This window comes from Manis pentadactyla, chromosome 5 (assembly GCF_030020395.1).
Source record: "Manis pentadactyla isolate mManPen7 chromosome 5, mManPen7.hap1, whole genome shotgun sequence".
NCBI lineage: Eukaryota > Metazoa > Chordata > Mammalia > Pholidota > Manidae > Manis > Manis pentadactyla.
Genome location: NC_080023.1, coordinates 150,588,210 through 150,610,856, shown reverse-complemented (window position 1 = coordinate 150,610,856; position 22,647 = coordinate 150,588,210). Strand labels below are relative to the sequence as shown.

The 22,647-nt window shown below is 43.6% G+C and overlaps 1 protein-coding gene across 1 annotated transcript; it reads right to left on the bottom strand.

Annotated features, from left to right (window-relative positions):
* Positions 1-4,280: 4,280 nt before the first annotated feature.
* On the bottom strand, positions 4,281-22,431 carry ZNF343 (zinc finger protein 343). Its single transcript, XM_057502816.1, has 6 exons — positions 20,402-22,431; positions 17,600-17,770; positions 14,965-15,226; positions 14,724-14,782; positions 9,625-9,751; positions 4,281-7,033 (listed from the first exon to the last, which is right to left on the bottom strand). The coding sequence occupies exons 3-6, from the start codon at positions 15,077-15,079 to the stop codon at positions 5,748-5,750; spliced, it is 1,587 nt and encodes a 528-aa protein (XP_057358799.1). The 5' UTR covers positions 15,080-15,226; positions 17,600-17,770; positions 20,402-22,431; the 3' UTR covers positions 4,281-5,747.
* Between the last annotated feature and the right edge of the window lie 216 nt (positions 22,432-22,647).

Here is a 22,647-nt window from a genome sequence, read left to right as displayed (position 1 = left end):
TATGGCTGAATAATATTCCACTGTGTATATGTACCACATCTTCTTTATCCATTCATCTACTGATGGACACTTAGGTTTCTTCCATTTCTTGACTATTGTAAATAGTGCTGCAATAAACATAGGAGTGCATATGTCTTTTTCAAATTGGGATGCTGCATTCTTAGGGTAAATTCCTAGGAATGGAATTCCTGGGTCAAATGGTATTTCTATTTTGAGCTTTTTCGGGAACCTCCATACTGCTTTCCACAGTGGTTGAACTAATTTACATTCCCACCAGCAGTATAGGAGGGTTCCCCTTTCTCCACAACCTCGCCAACATTTGTTGTTGTTAGTCTTTTCAATGATGGCAATCCTTACTGGTGTGAGGTGATATCTCATTGTGGTTTTAATTTGCATTTCTCTGATGACTAGCGATATGGAGCATCTTTTCATGTGCCTGTTGGCCATCTGAATTTCTTCTTTGGAGAACTGTCTGTTCAGCTCCTCTGACCATTTTTTTATTGGATTATTTGCATTTTGTTGAGGTGCATGAGCTCTTTATATATTTTGGATGTCAACCCTTTATCAGATCTGTCATTTATTAATATATTCTCCCACATTGTAGAATGCCTTTTTGTTCTACTGGTGGTGTCCTTTGCTATACAGAAGCTTCTCGGCTTGATATAGTCCCACTTTTTCATTTTTGTTTTTGTTTCCCTTGCCCAGGGAGATATATTCATGAAGAAGTTATTCATGTTTATGTCCAAGAGATTTTTGCATATATTTTTTCTCAGTTTTATGGTTTCATGACTTACATTCAGGTCTTTGATCCATTTCGAATTTACTTTTGTGTATGGGTTTAGACAATGATCCATTTTCATTCTCTTACATGTAGCTGTCCAGTTTTGCCAACACCAGCTGTTGAAGAGGCTGTCTTTCCTCACTGTATATCCATGGCTCCTTTATCGTATATTAATTGACCATATATGTTTGGGTTAATATCTGGACTCCCTATTCTATTCCGCTGGTCTGTGGGTCTGTTGTTGTGCCAGTACCAAATTGTCTTGATTACTGTGGCTTTGTAGTAGTGTTTGAAGTTGGGAAGCGAGATCCCCCCTGCTTTATTCTTCCTTTTCAGGATTGCTTTGGCTATTCCGGGTCTTTGGTGGTTCCATATAAATTTTAAAAGTATTTGTTTCAGTTCGTTGAAGAATGCTGTTGGCATTTTGATAGGGATTGCATTGAATCTGTAGATTGCTTTAGGCAGGATGACCATTTTGACAATATTAATTCTTCCTAGCCAAGAGCATGGGATGAATTTCCATTTTTTAGTGTCCTCTTTAATTTCTCTTAAGAGTGTCTTGTAGTTTTCAGGGTATAGGTATTTCACTTCCTTGGTTAGGTTTATTCCTAGGTATTTTATTCTTTTTGATGCAATTGTGAATAGAATTTTTTTCCTGATTTCTCTTTCTGCTAGGTCATCATTAGTGTATAGGAAAGCAACAGATTTCTGTGTATTAATTTTGTATCCTGCAACTTTGCTGAATTCAGATATTTGTTCTAGTAGTTTTGGAGTGGAGTCTTGAGGGTTTTTTATATACAATATCATGTCATCTGCAAATAGTGAGTTTGACTTCTTCTTTACCAATCTGGATGCCTTGTATTTCTTTGTTTTGTCTGAGAGATACTGTATTTTTCAAAATTTCTCTTTCTTGAATTCCTCCCTGAGGTCTTGAATATTTTTCTGTAGCTCCGTGAGCATGTTTTGATTTTTATTTTGAAATCTTTATCAAGAAGTTTGGTGATTTCAGTTTCACTTAGCCCTCTTTCTGATGCTTGAGGGATTGTGGTTTGTACAAGATTCTTTTGCTGTTTCATATTTCTAATGTTTACTATGGAATAACTGTATAGATAATGCCCTCTAGTGCCTAGAAGTTCAACTCTGTGGAGCTGCACAGAACCTGGAGCAAAGGCAGGGGCCACAGGCGCACAGTGCTGGTGCCTGACAGGAAGAAAAAGCTCTTTCATGCTTCCCAGCCATAGTAGGAATGCAGGGAGGAGCCTCTGTCTTACGTCCCTGTAGCTGCCACAGATGGGGCCATGCTCCAGCTTGCCTGGCACAATGGCAGGGGCAGCAGATGTGACTGGTGCCTGCCAGGAGGAAGGAGCAGCAAGCTGTGCATCACAGTGGGGGGACCTCGGGGCTGCATTGTCAGCCAGGGTGATTGAACTGAATCTCCTGAAAGTTCCCAACCTACTGGGCTGAGTGTGCCGGGATGATTTTGTCCACCTGTCCTTTCTCCTGAGCAGCATGCTCTGTGTAATCCTTGCCCTTTTAGCAACCCTCTCACTGTTGGTTAAGTCTTTCAAAGTACCTGCCTTTCTTTTGTCCCAGAGCAACCAGTTATGGGTACCTGTTCTCCAAAGCAGCTGGAATCTCAGTCTCTCCAAGTATTCTCTGCCTGTCTTTGCTTTCCAACCCCTCTAATCTCCAGAGTTCATGCTCCCAGAGCAGATCTCCAGGGCTGGGTGTTTAGCAGTCCTGGGCTTCTACTCCCTCCCCACTCTGTTTCTCTTCCTCCTGCCTATGAGCTCAGGTTATGAGGGTCCCACTGGATCATGGTTTTGCTACTTTACCCTTTTCTGTGAGGTATTCTCTTTCCCCAGATGTAGAAGTCCATTGCAGTCTTTGGTCTCACTCTTTCAGGATTGGTTGTATTTGCTGTATTTTTGTGTTATATGTGGTTTGGGGAGGAGGTTTCTGCCTCACTTCTCACGCCACCATATTTTCACCTTATTCCCTCTAAGCTTTTTATGTGTTGGGCTCCTCTATGAAAAAGACAAGGGAGCCTCTTTCATGGTGGGTTTACTGGCCTTGGGGGAAGGTGCCACCCTGCTTTTACCTGATTATTGGAACAGGCCTGGAAGAGAGGCAGCTTAGATAAAAACTATTATAAGTAGCACTGAAATTCATTACATTAAGCTCCCTTCCTCGAGGCCAAAGAATTCCTTCCTAGTTCCCAGAGGACAGGGCAAGTTGGCAAAAGGGAAACTGACATCTACCAGCAGCAGGGGTTCTGTAGAGCCAACTCTGCATTACAGACTGGGGAGCAGGGTAAGCTGGGACCTGTCCTTGCTGTCTCCATCAGCAGGAGATGAAGGTGAAGCCTATCCCTTTGTGTTCCCTAGCTTTGTGAGACTTTCCAGTCCTTGGTTGTTGTCCCAGTATTCACACAAATAATTCTTTTAAGCTTTTTAGAACAGAGGTGGATGGAACTCTAGGAACCTGGTTTCATTTTTTTGCCATTCTAGGATGTCTTATTTCAACCTGTCCCAAATTTCTTTCATTAAAAGGCTATGGACTGTACGGCTACTCTCCAGAACAATTTCTAGATTAAAATTAATTAATATGGTGCAGAGCTAGATAAAAATCTTTATGTAATAAGAACATGAATTTTCATCCCTTGAATATGACATCCACATTAGGACCAGGAAATAAAAAAGCATGACATGATATTTACATTACATTTCCATTAGGAAAATCATGCAGTGAGAGAATCTCACAGCTGAAATACAAGGACAAGAGTTAGGTTAGGTTGTCTTATACCTGTTAGTTGGTGGATGACACAGGGTACCATTAGCAGAACTGGGCCCTAGAAATGGAGGGTTGAGGAGACATGGTACTGAGGCTGTTTTAGGGGCCTTTGGGCCTATCATGACACGGGGAGTAGCTAAGATCCCCAAAGCAATCATTCATGACTGCAGGCATTTGGGATGGTTGAAGAACTTGATCCTGGACTCTGGAAGGCTGCAGGGTGTGATTAGAGACACCTAGACATGGAGGGTGTGAAAAGACCATCAAAAGACAGCAGTGCTTTGAGGAGGGTACAGAAGGATTCAGCAGCAACCTAAATTAAGACTAGGGAAAAAGAAGGAAACCCAAGATGGAAGCTTTTTTCACAGAAGAACAAGAGAGTGACCAGTTAAGAGAGGAGGCAACCCAGCCCCCAAAGACCTGGAAAGTTCTCTCCCTGCACTGGCATGTATCCAAAACCTACATCATCCTCCCCATGCAAAGGCTCCAATGTCCCAATAGATCAATTAGAATGACTTGGGACTTATTTTTTATCAAGGATTGAATTCCTGCAGGAAATCTGACTTGTGGATTTGAATTCCTTTCCAGACAGAGGACAGAATAAAGTGCACAGCCTAAGCTTATTGAAGATTTTACTACAACAAAAGATAAGAAAACATGGGAAAGAATTGGTGTCTGAAAAATAAAACAAGTTATCACTGATTACTTCAACATACCCTTCCTCTTTATTCCATCTTAAAAAGTGGGGAAAACATGTCTATTCAGGTGTTAGTGCCATCTTCTCTCTCATACAGGGTGTGGAAGGTCAAAGCCTTCTGAAATGCCCTCAAAGGTTGGCAAGGTAGTGGTTTGTGGGGGCAGCTCTGTCCTCTTGCCTGTTGGGGAGGGATATCAGGATAACACTCCACCCACTAGGTCTTCTCCCTGAGTGTGTCCTCTGCTGCAGGATTAGGTGTAACTTACTGTCAAAGCATCGCCATCTCCCTCCCTGTCCAAGCAGAGCTTCTCCCCGACAAGCAATTCTCTTATGCATAACGAAGTGTGCTTTCACGAGTCCTTGCTCACTGGCCCCGCTCGTACAGCTTTGATTCTGTACACTCTGAGGATGGCTGAGAGGTGACTTCCAGCCAAGTCTTGTCCACTCTCCTTATTACCTAAAATGTCTCCAAGCAGATACCCTAACAATGAGATGGAGAATCGAGTGGTTCACGGGGAATGGGGCAGGAGTGTGCAAAGATGCTGACCTGCACTGTTTGCACCCAAGAGCTCATTCAGTCCGAGACCTCTGCATCCAGGATGACCCACTGGAGTTGTCACAGCTGAATCATGGGTTGGGGGTTTGTCTCATCAAAGAGTCACTGGGCAGAAGTCATTCCATGGGAAGATGATGAAAGTGCCATTCCTGTGGCTGACAGCAAATCCTAGTGAGTTAATCTCTGCAACCATGAGCAGCAGTTATCCAGAGCAGTAGGGTATGGGCCCTGACAAGGTGGTCTTGTTCCAGAATATCCCTAGGAAAAGGTTACTCTCTGGTGTGTAAAGAAGTCCAACTGATTACAAAAGCCTTGTCCACACTCCCTACAAACACACCACTCCTCCCAGGGTGTGCCCTTTTGTGCCTCCTGTGTGGTCTTGCTAAGGCCCACCAACACTCCCCAAATGCAACGAGTCTCCTGAGTCTGCACTGGATGTTCACTCAACGTTGACTTGCTGCTAAAGTCTCATGCAGTCTTTACACAACCAAAACTGCCCACCTAAGTGTGATTTCTTTGTGCAGTAAAGGTTGAGTTATGGCTTCACTTACCCACTCTGCACATATATGGCTCCATCTACATGCATCCTTGGTGTATGATGAGGGTCAACACATCTCTGAAGCTTTACTCACACTCCACACATCATAGCAAGTACTTACTGTGTGTCTCTCTGGTCAAGATGAGGTTTGACTGATTGCTAAAGTTTTTCCCATGATCCCTGGACACATAAAGCTTATCTCTCAGTGTGTCCTCTGATGTTTGTTAAGATTTGACATGCAGCTAAAACCTCGTCCACACCCCCCACAAATATGCTTCTCCCGTGAGTGCATCCTCTGGTGTTCCATATCTGACTTGCAGCTAAAGACTTACCTGCATTCCCCACACAGGTAAGGCTTCTCCCCTGAGTGCCTCCTCTCATGTCAGATAAGATTTGACAGGCAGCTAAGGCACTGCCCACACTCCCTACAAACATGCTCTCCCCCTGAGTGCATCCTCTGGTGTCCCATAATATCTGACTTGCAACTAAAGCCTCTCCCACACTCCCTGCACAAATGAGGCTTCTCGCCTGAGTGCCTCCTCTGGTGTCTGGTAAGATTTGACTTGCGCCTAAATCCCCACCCACATTCCCTGCACTTGTAAGGCTTCTCATCTGAGTGTGTCTTCTGGTGTCTCTTAAGATTTGACTTGAAGCTGAAGCCTCGCCCACACTGCCTGCAAACATGCTTCTCCCCTGAGTGCCTCCTCTGGTGTTGAAGGAGGCATGATTTCCAGCCAAAGCCCTGACCACACTCTTTGCACATGTAAGGATTTTCCTCCGAGTGTGTCCTTTGGTGTCCAAGGAGCAATGATTTCCGGCTAAAGCCCCACCCACACTTGCTGCACACATAAGGCTTTTCCCCAGAGTGTGTTCTCTCATGTTTGATGAGAGTCAACTTCTTGCAAAAGCCTCGCCCACAATTGCTGCAAAAGTAAGGCTTCTCATCTGAGTGGGTCCACTGGTGTGTGATAAGGTATGATTTGTAACAAAACCCTCGCCCACAAACCCTGCAAATGTAAGGCTTTTCATCTGAGTGTGTCCACTGATGTTTGATGAGATGTGACTTCTGGCTAAAGCCCCGTTCACATTTCGGGCAAATGTAAGGCTTCACTTCTACATGTGTCTTCTGGTGTCTGATAAGGTAGCACTTCTGGCTAAAGCCCCACCCGCACTCACTACACACATGGGGTTTCTCCCCTGAGAGGGTTGGCTGGTTTGTAATGAATGTTGATTGCAGGCTACAGTCTAGTTCACCATCTCTACAGTTGACAGCTCCAGATTTTGAGGTTTCCTTCTCTCCTTTGTCTGTTTGCACAGGGTTTTCCCTTTGGGCTGAGGTGGGCTCTATGCCTACCACCGTGTTGGCTTCTCTAGGACTTGCTGACTGTCCTCGGGGTGGGCTGGGGAACACATTTGAGGTTTCTCTCTCCTCTGTCCTTGCACACAAGGGTTTCAAGCCACCTTCCCTCACTTGGCCTTCTGTGTTTCCACTCCAGCAGCTTTGAGCAGAATACTGCTGTTCCTGATGCCCCAGGTCAGAATCCCCTGCATGGAAGTGATTCTCTATAGGAAAGCCTGAGAAGATCGGGAATGTACGTTGGCTGAGGGACTGCAGACAGAAGGCCAGAAGGCATGAGGAATAGGGGTAGATATCTGGCTTTGTTTCTGCTGAAGACAGAGAGTTTTCAGTTAGACTACTGGGGTTCGGCAGTGGACAAGAAAAACATGGTCCATGATTTCAGGATTCTGGCACCTTGTGCCTAAACCCATCCCAACACAATGATATCAGACTTGGCAATAGGATTTTTTTAGGCAACAAATGTTAATGAAAAGTGAGGGCCACATTCCATCAAGTTTTAAGAGCCACAGTGACAGCTGTCATTGCCATTTTCCCCTCTTCCTTAAGAACCCCTGACCCAGACAGAGCACGTACCCTTTGCCTGGATTCCAGAACCAACAGAGCTGAACCACACCTGAACTTGAGACAATATAAGTGAGAAATGAATATCTGCTATTATGAGCCACCAGAGGTTGAGTCTTTTTGTTATCTCAGCACTGCCTATCCCAGACTAACTGAATTATCTCCTCTCTGAAAGCTTTAAAGGTGATTTCAGGGTAAACTGGCCCATTTATTCCTTACAGTACTCTTGAAGAAGAAACATCATAACATGAATGTGTGAAGAAATACAGAAAAATAGACTGGTTTAGGAGGAAAAGCAGTATGATCTCTATTGTTGATAGTTTGAGAATACACTTGTGCTGTCTTGTAACCAACAGAAATATGAGGATAAAGCACAGGTGAGACAGTGACAGAGAAAACATGTTCATCATAGTATGTGAGGGCAAAATCATTGAAGTTCACAAACTGCTTAAGGGTGTGAATAGAGAGACACAGCAAAAAAGAGTATGTGGCACTAACCCCACAATCCCTACAATCCCCATGTCCAAAGCAAAGAAGAAGAAGTAAGAGAAAAGCCCCCAAAGAGCCCATAACAGGCTGAAGAACTGCCAAGTGTTGTGGCTTAGGGCAAGACAAAAGAAACAATTTTAAGAAATATAACTGGGATCCAGGCTTTCAATATCAACACTAAGTGGACCCACATCATTGTAGCATTTTCCTCTGTACCCATTACATATATTAACATAGTGAAAGAGAATAATATGACCAAAAGAAAATAAAAATAACAACAAAATCTAGTTAGACTGACTAGCTAAGGCCAAATCAAAACACACAGAACCATACTGAAATGGATGAATCCACACGTAATTACATGGAGCTCAAACTAGATGGAATCAGATCAATACACATCAAAGAAGATGAAAATGGAACAAAGAAAATCTGACAATTCATATCAGGGAAACAACCATGCCCCTGAATAAACTCCTACCAAAAACTAGCTTGTGTCTCCAAAAAAGGTAATTCCTCCCTACATGCATTATCTAGAAATAAAGGACCATCCAGAACTGCCCCATCCTATGTGGTAGCACTAGTTACAGGTGTATACTGAGCATCTGAAATGAGACGAGTCTGAACTAAAATGTGTTATGGGGATAAAATATACACCAGATTTTTTAGACTCTGTAGAGGAAAAAAAAGTAAAATATCTAATTTTATCTAATATTTATATTGACTACATGTTAAATGATACCATCTTGATAGGTTAAATAAAATATATTATTAAAATTCCTCTCACTCATTTATTTCTTTTTTAATTTATTTAACTACTTTGTCAAAGCAGTTACTAGGAAATTTTAAATTACCCACATGCCTCACATTACATTTCTACTGGACAGCACTGATCTAGAACAAGGGGGAAAAAACTACAGCCCACGAGCTAAAATCCAGCTCCGTTTTTGTATAGTCTACAAACTGAGAATGGTTTTTAAATTTTTCAGTCACTGGGAAAAAGTCAAAATAATAATAGCATTTCATGCCACATAAAAGTTATATAAAATTGAGTGTCCACAAAATACAGCCTGACTGGAACATAGTCCGCCCATTCATGTGCAGACCTTCGGTGGCTATTTAACACTACAACAGCAAGCGAAGAGTAGTTAGGGAAACCACAGAACCTAAGGGAACTACTATCTGGCCCTTTACAGAAAAAGTTAGCCAACCTCATCCAGAGCTATGCTTTAATGAAAGTATTTCTCAACCTTGATTTAAAGGACCAATGTAAGTTTTTAAAGAAATGGAAAAGAAAAAAACGTGGTTTATGAAACCCAAAAGCTGTACTAACTTGGACACTGAATTTTAACTTCTGTCTGAGAAGGCATCTCTCTCCCCTTGAAAACTGTGCCTCCAGGCTCCGGGGCCTCCCTGTAGTTTCTACTGCCCAGAACACACCTCTTCCTTAAGGTCTGAGCACCAAGGAAAGCCTCACTCTCAAATACTCTTACTCTAGATACCCAGACTTCTAACTCCCTCACCCCGTATGTCATTGGTCAAATGTGATTTCATTCTTAATGTCAAATACCCAATTTCAAAGCCAGCCAGCCACCACCTCACCTCAATACTCCTTTATCCTGCCCTGTTTCTTATATTTATTGTATTATGCAGTGCTGATCACCTTCTAACATACAGGGGTACAACACTTCCGTTTGTTGTCTGTCCCCACACACTAGGAAGCAAGAGCCCCCACAGCCAGGGATTCATATTTCACCGACTAATGTGTTCAAAGGGTCCAGAATAGTTTCTGGCTAGCACTGCATGCTTGATAAATCTCTACGGAGTTCATGAGGAAAGAACACAGCCTCACCCAACGAGAGCAGATTCCTGTAATTCTCCAGCATCACCTCTTTGTATAGTTTCCTCTGCTCAGACCTCAGTCGCTTCCATTCTGCCTCCGTGAAGAACAGGGCCACATCCCTGAATGTAACTGGGACCTGGAAACAAGCAGCAAGTTAATGGCCAGCCTGTCACCACCCACTTTCCCGGTGTGAGAAGCACATCTGCGGGCCCTGGAGAGTCTGGAATGCATGCCGCTGATCTGATCCCTGTCAGGTAGCAGGCTTCTCCCTGTCAAGTTCTTCTGGGCATTCCTGTGCCTTTGTGTTCAATCTGAGAGAAGCATAACTGATACATAACACACTGCCAAAGAAAACAAACCATGTGATTACATTCATTTAAAAAATACAAACACAAAATCAGTATAAAAATTAGTCCGTGGTATGGAAGCTACAAGACTTGTCCTCCAGGAAGTAGTGACTACAGGGTTCAAACCTGTCACGTGTGAATCTGGCAAGTGCTCTGCATCTTGACTCAGGTGCTGGTGAGGTGGTGCTGGTTTTCACTTCTCAAAACTGAGCACATTGTCCGTTGTCCGCTTTGTTACATGTATATTAGGCCTCAAAAAAATTTTTAACTGAAACACTTTAACTTGTTTAGGCAGGAGTTCCTGCCTTCCTAATACTTAAAAAGTGTTTCTTTCCTAGAAAACTGCTTATGATTTACAATGCTTGCCCATCAGCAACAGTGCAATTGAGGGCCCTTTTATGGCTTTAGGAGCCCAATCTACCACATAGTGGTAGCAGGTCAAAGTGCATAAGGGGAAAATGATGGGATCCACACAATTTAATCCTCTGTTAACTAAGTGCCCAATATCTGGCTTTTCTAAAAAGAAATTCAATAGGTATTTAACTTGAAAATATTGGGGATATGTTTGTCTAGAACAGTTTCCACACTGAATGTTCATGAATTAGAACTCAATTGTGACAGCAGCATTTGAGAGCTACACACAGCAAATTCATCCTTAAACTAGACATTATAGATGGAATTCAACATACAGGAATCAAAAGGTTTTGCATTGAGTATCCTTCTTGAAGCTAAAAATACTACAAAGACTCCACAATGTCAATTCTCTGAATCCTATAAGTTACTTCTTATAACCTAAGCAGTGGTGGTTGTGTAATGACACATTTGCATGGGTGTCCTTGATCTCAAGCACATCCCAGCTGTTAATACGGGAACTACTGGCCTGTGTCAAATAAAATTAAAATGCTATGGTTCCCCACAGCAGCACACAGGAAGGAGAGCTGGGCAGGCTGTACAGGCCCTAAGGCAGCCACATCACCACATGCTGTGCTGGGACGATGCCAAGCAGCCTGTCTCACCTGCAGCAGCAAGACCGCCCGGCCCCTCACCCAAGGGAGAGGAGCAAAACCGCCTGGAATGCTCAAAGGAAACAGAATGGAGTCTGATTCTCATGCCCTTGGTGGCAATCCTTAGGAGAACAATCAACAATCCTAATCCACACCTCCTCTCACATACAGATCACATCAGCACGTGTGGAGTATGTCCTTTTAAAACACCAACCAGAGGTACTTTGACACACTGCTTTGATACACTGATAAGTGTAAACTCTTTCCTTTATGTATCCAACACACACACACACATCCCATCACACGCACACCCACCACGCACATCCCATCACCCTCCTCCCCATAAAGTGTATATGTAAGCTGTTTTCAAACAAAAACTGATTGACTTTCCATCTGGGCTATAGTCCTCAGGCTGAGTCTTAATAAAACAGCCATGTTGGTTTAATCAAAATCTGCAAAGTACTTTAATTTCCTATAATGAGAAAAGAAAACTAGAACCTAAATCTTTAGGGTAAATTCAATGTAACTGATCTTGAAATAATTCAATATTGCAAAGACCATCTAGACCATATGAGCTTTGTTTTCTAATAGGCAAAACTCAACATCCTATTGTCAACAGCTCCTATTTTGTCATGTCTCATGCCACAGACACCTTGAAGTTATGTTGGTTCTTCTTTCATCTACACCTTATCCCTGGCTTTCCATTCATCCATCCCCTTTGCCCAACACTGCAGAGGCCCCCACCTGCTTCAGGTTGACATCTAAGGCCTGCCTGTACTCAGCTTCTCCCAGTGAACACAATCTACCCCTTCCTATCCTGTCACTAGGTCTCCCTATTCTGGTCAGGTCCGAGTCTTCATGGTCTTGTTTACTCTTCATCTTAGTTTTCATAAAGATGGCTTCAATCTGAACACGTCATTTCTATTTCTTCCTACTCTGTTAAAATCCAAGTATCCTCCAGGATCAGCACAAATTTCACTACTCTTAGGAAGACTTCCCTGCTTATTCCATTCCATCAAAGTGTCTTCCTCTTAGAAATACTTAGGACATCAATATTCTTTATACATTAGGGAAAAATCTTTTTTCCAAAATCAAGAAAATTTGTTATATGTTACAGAAGCATACTTTACTAAGCTTTCCTGGAATGAAAGCAGGGCATGTAGCTCACTTTGCCTTCTCCCCACAAGCCCAACTGATGCCCTGGGAGAATAACTGTGTCCACAGTGTACCTTCCAACAGAAAGCCCCGCGAATAAAGCGAGGATCAATACAATCCAATGAGATTAAATTTAACAGAGAACTGAAAAGCTGTTTACATTTTACAAACCAAAAGACTTATTTCAATTTTCTCTCATTCTCGCATTCATGTATTTTTTTTCTTTCTCTCTCTCTCCGTTTCCCTACAGATATATTTAACTTTTATTGACTACTTCACATTTTAGGTAAAATATTATACCAACTCTTGAACTAATCTGCCCCTCTCCAGACTGTTGCTGAGATCCTTGTTGTTTTGTGACTTGTCTGGACTAGCTCAATAGAGGCTATTACCCTGAAGAGAGGACTTCAGGGTGCATGCAGCCTGGGACACACACAGTCACTCTGATCTTCCCCATCCAGGAATGACACTCCTTCCCACGGGGCTCTCTTTGTGTCTCTCCCTGACCCCCTGCTAAGCTTCTGGCAGGTCAGACTCCACCGACATCATACCCAGCTGTTAGCCTCCGTGCATTCCTACTCAACAGTATCATGGGCTATAAATGGCCCCATAGTCTGATTCAATTCAAGGCAGCCCTTTCGCAGGGGAGCTTTGAAGCCAGTATGGAACTTGCTCCAACCCCAGGAGGGCTCTCCTGAGCTACCTATTTCCCAGGTTCTCTTGTTAAATATCTAGCTGATCTGCCATTTTCTGTTCCTATCACGGACCAGCTTCCTTTTAATTGCTCAATGCCAAAACCTCCATTGTTTTCAACAGCACCCTTAGGCTTCCACTTCCCTATGCCATGTTCCAAATGAAGCCAGTCCCTCAGGAAGCGCTGTGCTGGTCCCTGCTTGCTCACCCTCCTCTCTCAGACAGGACCTCTGCCCCACTGGGCAGGCACTTCTCTCAGAGGGCCACTCCTGCTCCATGAGCGAGGCACTGGATGGGGACAGCACCTCCCATTCTGCTCAGCTTGCCTCTCATGAGTAAAATCTTTGCTCTTTGAGCAAGCTGGGGAGAGGGAAGTCAGGTCCCTCATGATTTGATACCTCCTATGCCTGGGAGAGAGCTTCTATCTTACAAATAGGGGCTGGCAGAAGAAAAAAACCCAGATCTCTTGGCCACACTTGCCTGCAACACTGAGCTAAGGGGAATGAGAACGGCTGGTGGCCGCTCCGCCTCAGAAGTGTGGCCCTGTACTTGGCCACACCCACTGGAGTAGGCTTCCATTACACTGAGCTCAAGAAGAGCACAAGGGCCGGGCTGGGGGACAAACACTACGGCTGTTCTTACTGAGGCTTAGTAGATTTCCTGCAATAAATGTTTCTCCAGGTGCTGTATGTCCTTACACCAACTTGCAGACTACATTTTTTTAATTTTTTTAAACACTTTGTTTGTTTCATTGGGGAGAGGGTCTGTGGAACTCCTCACCACCACCATTCCAAAAGGGCTTCTCCTGCATCCTTTTAATCTGACTGTCAGTCCACTGTGAGGAGCTGGACATGGGTTTGAAAGCTTTAGGTTAGCACCTTACAATGACTTGTACTGCACCACAATGTAACCATTTTAACCATTATAATAAAAATTATTGTTATCACCTTGTTTTTAAACATTATTTTTCCAAAGATCTTGTAAGCTCCAGGATAATGATGGTATATTTATAAACCTATTGGTTTAGCTTACAGAATCTCACATACTCACAAAATATGTCAAATGTCCACTAGAAATGATTTGGGGTGTTTGGGACAGGGATAAAGGGCTCTATGCTCCAAGAGCCTTCTATTTGAGTCATTCCTTATATAGTATAGAACCATCTCTGAGGGTAGGAAAATTTGCTCCCATATTTTTAGATGTGGGTTTTTGTGGCAGTAAGGAGACTATACAATACAATGGAAGATGTGGGAAATCTGAGTCAGAGGAAACTGAGTTTAAATCCTGGTTCCACAATGTGTGGCCTTGCAGAAATCATACATTTATGTGACGAAACCTTCACCCTCTGAAATAAATAGTATTATCACCACCACTACCCTCTTACAAACTCTTTAGAATTATGGAGCAAACATGATGATGTTTGAGATTTGTCTAAAATCACCCAATGAGGGAAGTGTGAGGGGTAGAAAGAAAATAAGACTGGCCACTGTGGGTGACAATTGCAGCTGGGTGATGGCACCTCAGGGCCTATTATCACTCTGCTCCCCACTTTGATGTATGTTCAAAACTTCAATAATAAAGAAGGAAAAAGATGTCTAGTGTACCATATCATTAGATAGTATGGATGCACAATGAAATGTAATAGTTCACATGAAAATTCCAATAACCTATTTTTCAAAAGTATTCCTTAATGTTGAAAAGTCCCCTTCCTATGAATCTTGGGTATACCTGTCAACAAAAATAACACACACAAATGCAGAATCCATTACAAAGTGACCAACACAGGTCCTGAAGCAGGCATGAACTGCCTAAATGTCCACTCTCTCTTCCCTTCCCAATAAAGAGAATATAAGGCTTATTCTCTGGGAAACAAGTCAGCATTGCAGGAAAAAACTGTATCACAACTCACCCATTTTGGGGGTTTTTCCTCTTTCTCATGGAGACACTCAGGACCATTAGGAGGAAAATCTAGGGGAAGAAAAAGGAGCAGTAAGGGACCAGGCCTCCCATAATGCCCCCGGAGTAGCTCCCCGAAGCCTTGTGATGGAGGAAGCAGTTCCTTGACTCAGGTCTGGTCACTAAAGCATTCTCAGCTCAACCTGGAGCCTTGGTTCCCCTCTTTTCCCTTCCAGACCCACAACAGCTCTCACCTTTTGCCTCCTGATTTTGAGTCACTGTCTTCACGGTCTCTGTATCTTGCCTGTGCTCCAACGGCAAAGTCTCCTCCCAGTCCTGCTGTCCCCAGGCATGAGGATCAGGCCACATTATGGCCCCAGAGTCAGCCCAGGGTTCTTGCAATTCTGCCAGAGGGCCGGACAAGTCATCTCATCTCAAGACTGATCTCTGCTGCCCGGGGTGACTTCTCTGGCCCTTACTTGTTATAAAGTCCATCTGTTTCCAAGAAGCCAGGACCTGCAGAATGGAGAAGGAATGGGATGGTGCTGGGAGCTTTCCTGGGGGCCCAGCCCTGCCCTCCTCAGCAGGGATCCTGTCCTCTCACACCCTCCTCATTCAACATGCCCTCTCACTCTGCAGGGCTTCTTGCATATTTTACCTCATTCCTTTCCTGCCTGTAAGCCCTCAAGTCTCCTGCCACTCTCCCTTCTCTGTCAAAATCTACAGTTCCCTCCCTCCTGCACACCTCAGGTTCAACTCCAAGTCTTTTTATCAGTCTCTGCTACCTGGTGCCTGAGTCAGAGTGAAGACATAGCACAGTGTCAGTGGAGAGACAGCCTCAGAGTGTCTCCTCCCAGACCAGTCTGGGCATGGAGAACTCAGCTCCTGACTCCTCCCCTGGCCCCAGGCTCCAGCTGTGTACCATCCCCCATGTCCCTGGACACAGAGGAATTTGGGATGTCTAAACTGAGTCCTTCTTACTGTAGGTTGAGCTCCAGGTCTCACTAACAATATAAGGTTGCCAAAGATAGGAAAATGCTGGTTTTAATAAGAGGACTTTCAACAGACAGACATCCGTATGATGTGTTTAAACTAGGATTTCATAGTATACTTTTTTTAAAGGTCAACATCTATTAACAGGTAACCAATCATTTTCTTGAAGCCTGGATAAGTAAGAAACTTAGGTATTTAATCTCCTTCCCTATATGAATTATGCCTTTCCTGTAAGAACTGTGCCACCAATAGTGCCAAACAGATGAGTGGAAGTTTCTCCTTATATTATTATTCAGCCAACATAGGAAAATGTCAGAATTACCATATATTCCCCAATCAATTCATAACTTAGGCACTAAGAATCAAGAATGGCTAACATCAAAAAAAGCAAAAAACACACATTATTTTCATTCTGATAAAAGAATACATCACTTACACTGTTTTTAAAGGGAATGAACCTAAGTACGAGTAAACTCTACCCCAAATGGTCACTTTGGGGGAAATATAAAGGAGTATCATTTTCTGCACAATAAGTGTATAGTCAGCAAAAGCCACCCTATAGAAACTCTACATGTCAAATGGCCTGGGTTCCTCAACAGATAAACAGTAAGGAAAGGAACAGAATGGGAGATGAAACTGTAGATCAAAAGAAACTTTTGAAAAAAATCAATCCTAGGTTTGAAAAAAAATGTTTTTAAAATCTGAACGATAGTGTTTAGAGAGACATAGTTAGGTCACTGACTTTAAAACTCAAGGAAAAGGCTACTTTTGGAAGGGAGGGAAAAAGCTGTGACTGGGAAGATACAAATGGAGGGACATCTCAGAGAGAGCAGCAAAGATCTATCTCTTGACCCAGGTGTTCACCATATTCTAATTCCACACTGTACATCTCTTTTGAGTGCCTTTATTTTCTGCATTATCTTCTACTATAAAAGGAAATAGTGGCACAGAAAATAGAACTGGTGTTTGTGCAGCAGTAGACATGGAACAGAACAGAGTCCAGGTATATTTGGGATTTTAGCATATAGCAAATATAGCATCTCAACGCACTCAGAAAGGATGTCTCTTCATAAAGGGCTGAGACAAAGTGCTGCCTAATTGGAAGTTAGATTCCTAGCTCACACCTTACATCAAAATAAATCCAGAATAAGAGCTAAACATTAAAACAAAATATAAACATTTAGAAACATATCAGACATTATACACAGGACCATGGGGAAAGACAGGCCTATTTTTAAAAGAAAAAAACAAAATTCAGAAGCCATGAGGAAGAGGTGAGTAAATCTGACTGTATATCAATAAAATACTTCAGTTTTACCAAAGACACCTTTAGAAAAGGGTAGAAGGGAGGCCAAAATACTTATATGTATGTTTAAACTTTCTCTTTTCATAAAGAAATACTGGAAGGATTTGTAGAATATTAGCAAAACTGATTATGTGGAGGAAATAAACCTGTCTTTACTTGCATCAACATGACTGTGGCCTAAAATCCAAAAAAATCAAAGCAAAAACTACAATGACTAAGTGAATTTAAATCTCCCTAGAGGGCAGGCTCTGAGGGGTTAATATACAAACAGCATTGGATTTTTAAATACTAGTTGGGAACAACTGGAAAATTACGTTACAAAAACATTTCCAAAAGCATCAATAATATAAAATAAGGGATAAACCTAAAGAGAAACGTAGCTGGATAAGGATGGCAGTAACCCCCATGAGGGCGCTGGTCTGGGGTAATGTTCTCTGTAAAGGCCTGGCCCTTCAATCAGCCCTGGTATCCTAGGAAACCAAGCAGTGCCTCTGAGCCTCTAGTGGGAGACAGTGCCGAGCACAAAAGCACTGCCCACGGTTTGGAGCATCAGAGACATTGCAGGAACAGGAAAGGTGAATGGTACCCACCTTGCAGGAACCTAGACGTCCTCTCTGTGTCTACACAGTGCTTTCTAGGCAGGCAAGATATGAGAGGGTAGACCTGAGGATGAAATGGACAGTGTGAGCTTCTGGACTGTTTCGCCATCCCCATTTTCCATGCTAGAAATCCCAAGCTTAAAAGAAAGGGTGCTCCTCTTCCTTTAAAAAAACAAGAAGAGATGAGAAAGCCTCAGATCTGTCAAAGAAAACAGGAAGTTTCTGAAGGACAGCCAGGTTTGGCCATCAGAATGCATCCTGCCCTGATATTTTGCTACTGAAAAGGAAATTAATCCTTTTTGTGCCTATAGGCCTCAAGTTGTAATACCACCAGAAATAGTTAACACTTCCTAAATTCTAAGCTTTGTCCACAAAAAGACCATTAAAGTCACCTTGAAATAAAGACAGATTTCTTTGAGCCAAAGTGAGTACCAGCCTGGGAGTCACAACTTCTACTAATAGGAGTATTCCCAGGGGCTACAGGCATATGAAGGTTTTATATCCTAGAAGAAGCAAGCAAGAAAGACAAACTTCAAAGGGGTACATTTCATTTTCTTAAGAGAAGCTTTTTAAAAAAATGTCCAGGTCATTTACATCCTGGTGCCAAAGGGAATTAAGGGGAAGGGCAAACATTCTTATCTCATCTTAGGACTCTGAGTGACAGGTTACCTTATTGATGCTGACCAGAAAATTCCTGACTACATTTCTAGGGAAGGCTGAAACTGCAGCTAGGTCAGGTAGTAAACCCTGCTTTGGTACCTGGCCTGGAATAAATGACTCCATGTTGGGCCTGTGCTTCTCTTTTTAATAGCATGTACCAGAGACAATTCCAGGCACTGTACTAGTTTTATCTCCCAAAGGTCCACAGTTAGAACTTGTGATAAACTGAGTTATAAATCTTGCTCAAGTTGACAAACCTAGAAAGTACCTAGACTTGAGCTCCAGCTGTGCAGTGCCGTGCCAGCTAGGGCAATTTGAGCTCCAGCTGTGCATGCCATGCCAGCTGGGCCAGTAGCAATGCCCACCCCTGTGTATCTGACAAGGAAATATTCACAAAGTTCTCAAATCCCTCCCCTGCTACAGGTTTGGTAGGAAGCCAAAGAGACAAAGTTTCTGTTAAGGCTTCAAGAATATAAAGGAATCACAAGGTGCTTGGGTGCTTGAGATTAAAATAATGTAACAATGTATTTCCCCCAGGAGGACTCAGTGGTATGGAACAGCTTGTTAATCATAGCCATGGAAGCCCATTAGTTTATAATAGGGTATCCCAGTAACCTTTACAGAAATAGATTAAAATACTAGCATCCTGAATACACCTATAGTGTATAAACACCTAATAGCTCCTACTGCAACAGTTTCTGGGTGCTAACTCCCCCCTTAGCTTTATAGTAAATGTATAAAAGCCATGGCCCTGCTGTACTCAGGGCTCAGACCTTTGGAGATCACTCTCCTGAGCCCACCAGTGTAATATAAACCTCCAGCCTCCAAGACCTCCAAGTACCACTTGGTTCTTCCGTCAGCGATCGAGTCCAGGTTTTCTGGTTTTCCATAATGTATCCACATACAGGTGGATGAGACGTATAGGAAACAAGATTGGCCATGAACTAATAAATGTTGAATCTGGTAAAAGGACCATGGGAATTCACTGTACTATTCTACCAAATAGGCTTAAAATTTGTCTTTACCAGAAAAAATTTTTTAATTAAAGTTCTGATACATATCCCTTCATATTCCAGAAGTGGTTTCGCCAGAGGTCCGCACCCTACCAAACCCCCTCAATCCCCAAAGCAGAGATTCGTAAACTGCACAAAATCTGATCCACATACTAGGGGCTGCCAAAATTTCTACAGCCTGTTTGAGGGTTTCATTAACTCTGGGAGTATCAAAATGGCCACATATGAAAACTTAAACTTCCTAACTCAATACCATCTGTTAATTAAGATAAAAGCCATACAAGTTTCTGCTAAAATATAAACAAGGATATTTGCAGGAAAATAACTTCCAGTTAATTTCCTTAGGCGCTGTGATGTATATGAACCCCACGTCAATCTTTTCTCTGCATCACATTTTGTAAATGAAATGTACTCTAGGTGGTAGGGATGGTTTCACCTGGGAGAATCATCCCCAGCAATGGTGCACTGCACCGCTGGGACCTGCAGTTGGGGACGTTTTAAGTGGGCAGGGGGGAATAAAGCTTTCTTGACTTCTGCCCATAAAAGTGATGACACACGGGCTTGTCCTCAGTTTGACTCAAAGAAAACTGCATTTATTTCAAGGTTATATTAATGATCTTTTCTTTGACAGGTTGGACACCCAACACATAAGGGGAAAGCAGACAAGAATTGGGGGATCAACCAAAATGGGCATTCATATTACAACCAAACCCAGGATCTTTGCAACTAAGTACAGTGGGCCTCTGCCCCCACCACAAACCCTGGGATAACAGGGCCCAGAGCAGCAGATCAATCCATTCAAACACCTGGCTGGACTCAGGCTCCAGGATACAGCCCACCATCACTGGAGGATGCTTGTCCCAGGTCAAAACTTTCCCCACCACCTAAAACGCCAGGGACTCCAGACCCAAGACACTACCAACGACTCTCTTGCTGTATCTTGTCCCCGTCAAGCACACCTACACGCACCAACTCCCAACAAACCAAGTGACAGCAGTGCCTCAGACACTCTAGCCAGCCACATCACCTCCGCCAAACCCCGTGCCACACACCTAGCACCCAGCTCAGTCATCTCTCGGGCCACATTCAGCCTCATCAAAACAAACAAGAAAACCCAAACCTGAATCACCATCAGTCCTGGGTTCCCAGAACCACTCCAAGACGCAGAAACCAAGAAGGTAGTGAAAGGTTTTCCCGCAACTCCTGTGACAAGAGGAAAGGAGAGCAGGCAGGCACGAAACTTGCGATGAAGTTTATTATCTGCGGAGACAAAATGGCTGCCTCAAGATGAGAGCAGCAGCAAGGGTAGGGGATTTCTGGCTTTTATACTTGTCGGAGGGGGAAGCAGGTCAGGTGTTTTCTGAGAAGCATTGGAAACTTAAGGACTGTTGGTGCTGTTTTTCTAGGTGGGCTTGCTCCTGGATGTGGGTTTTCTTTCATTCCCACCTTTTGTTTTTGTTAAAAATTGGAAACTGGAGTAGGGGGAATGGGAAGTTCTTATCTGGCTGCTTCCTGCGTGAATGGGGCTGAAGAAGTTACTGGGGTAGTGGTTGGCTCTTAGCATCTGGTGGTAGCATCTGGGGTGGCTCGGGCTTCATGGCTGGTCTCACTTGGGTTCTGCAAGAGCTGATAATCTTGTATAAGCAGTTGGTTAATAGTTTGATTGGTGATTTTAGAAATTTGAGTTTGGATGAGAGTTCGGAAGCAGTTAAGAAGACAGGGGGCTATTAGGAGCAGAGTACAAATAAGGAGTGAGGGGGAGAGAAGGGGTAGTAGAAAGTTTAAAAAATGGTCTGAGAAGGGCCACCAAGTGTTATTGTTGAGGTTTTTTCTTTTATTTAGGAGTTCTTTAGAAAGATTGGAAAGACGTTGGAGGTTATATTCGATTTTGCCTGATTGATGTAGTAGCAACATTCTTCCCATAGGAAGAGGCAGGTTCTGCCTTTTTCTGCTGTTAAGAGGTCTAGGGCTCTCCTATTTTGAAGGGTGACTTGGCTAGATAAGAAAGTTGGAGCTGGAGGGGTTGTACGGATTGCGCAGTGACTTCACCTGTAGTTGCGAGTTAATCGGTTAGGTCTGTTAAGTCTTGGGTGAATTGGTGAGAGGCTAGGAGTGAGTGGGCTAGACTTCCTGAGGCGAGTCCGGCTGCGGTGACGGCTGTGACGAGGCTAATGCCTACTAGTACTGCGAGGGAGGCAGCCCGTCGTTGCCGATGGTGGGATGGGATTTCTGGAAGGGAGGTAAGACTGTGTAGTAGGTCGCTGAGTTCTCCCTCGGTGTATATGGTCATGCGAGGGATGAGGGTTGACTGAGTAACAGGGATGATTTACGTTGTGTGGCAGACAGACATAGAGGATGGAGTTACAGAGGAAGAAAACGCCAGGGGGGGCAATTGTATTAGGGGCTAAGTTGTGGTGGGTGGAAGTGCGGGGACAGAGTGTGGAGTTGTTTGGCCAACAGTCAGTTATATCAAGAAATGAGGGTATTGGAGGGATGGGGGCAGAGAGTAGCGGCGGAGGGCGGCAGGGCTTGTCACTGGTATTACTAGGTATGGGTATGGGGACAAGGAGGGAATCTTTGGGAGGGCAGCAGAGGAAAGATGAGGAAGTGTTAGGGGAGGAGTAATTCTTGGGAAGAGTTAAGGAGGTGGATAGCAGGTTGATAAGTGAGAAGTGGAGGGAATAGTTGAGGTTTTGCAGTGATTTAAGGGTATGTACTCATGTTTGGTTGAGATTCGCTATGGCTCAGTTGGTATGAGATTGTTGCAGGCATTTGGTGATAAGAATTTTTCCTCTGCCATCAGGGGGTTGGCATTTCGTAGCCCCACTATAGCTATCCGGGTTCCCCAGGATGCGGGGTTATCAATGGTAAAGGTGACATTAGGCTGATTGCTAGATGATAGAAGGCGGGTGGGGTTTATTCCCCAGGCTCCGCTTTGTCTTGTGGTGGAGTAGGAATAATGATATTTACAGCTCCATGAGGGACATCCTTCCCATCCTCCCGGGTCTCTGCAGGAGGAGGAGGTTTGGTCTTCTTGGAAGCACAGGTATTTGGCCATAACTCTGGAGGCAGAGGTGGGGCAGTGATGGCTTACACACGTTTCAAGCGCACTGAAGGTTAAGGAGATAGAGGGGCAGCTAGTGAGGGAACAAGAGGAGAGGAGTTCAGAAGCTTGGTTTTTTGCCCATTATGTAGACTCCAAACTTCGAAAGTGTATTGGCAAGGGGGAGTGGTGCAGTCTTTGGCTGAGGGAGAAGTGTGGGAAGAGGTAATTAGGAGGAAGATTAAGAGTAGGTTAAGTTTGGCCATCTTCGAGAACTGGAGGGGATTCTTCTGAGACTGAAGGGAGTTTGGTAGAGGGTATCT

What these genes read in the sequence shown, in the direction of transcription:
- ZNF343 (XM_057502816.1), bottom strand. Translation starts at nt 15,079, where the DNA reads ATGTGGCCTGATCCTCATGCCTGGGGACAGCAGGACTGGGAGGAGACT. An exon ending in TCAAAATCAGGAGGCAAAAG is followed by an intron (nt 14,783 to 14,964) that starts GTGAGAGCTGTT and finishes TTCTTCCCCTAG; the next exon opens with ATTTTCCTCCTAATGGTCCT. An exon ending in AGGAAAAACCCCCAAAATGG is followed by an intron (nt 9,752 to 14,723) that starts GTGAGTTGTGAT and finishes GCTTGTTTCCAG; the next exon opens with GTCCCAGTTACATTCAGGGA.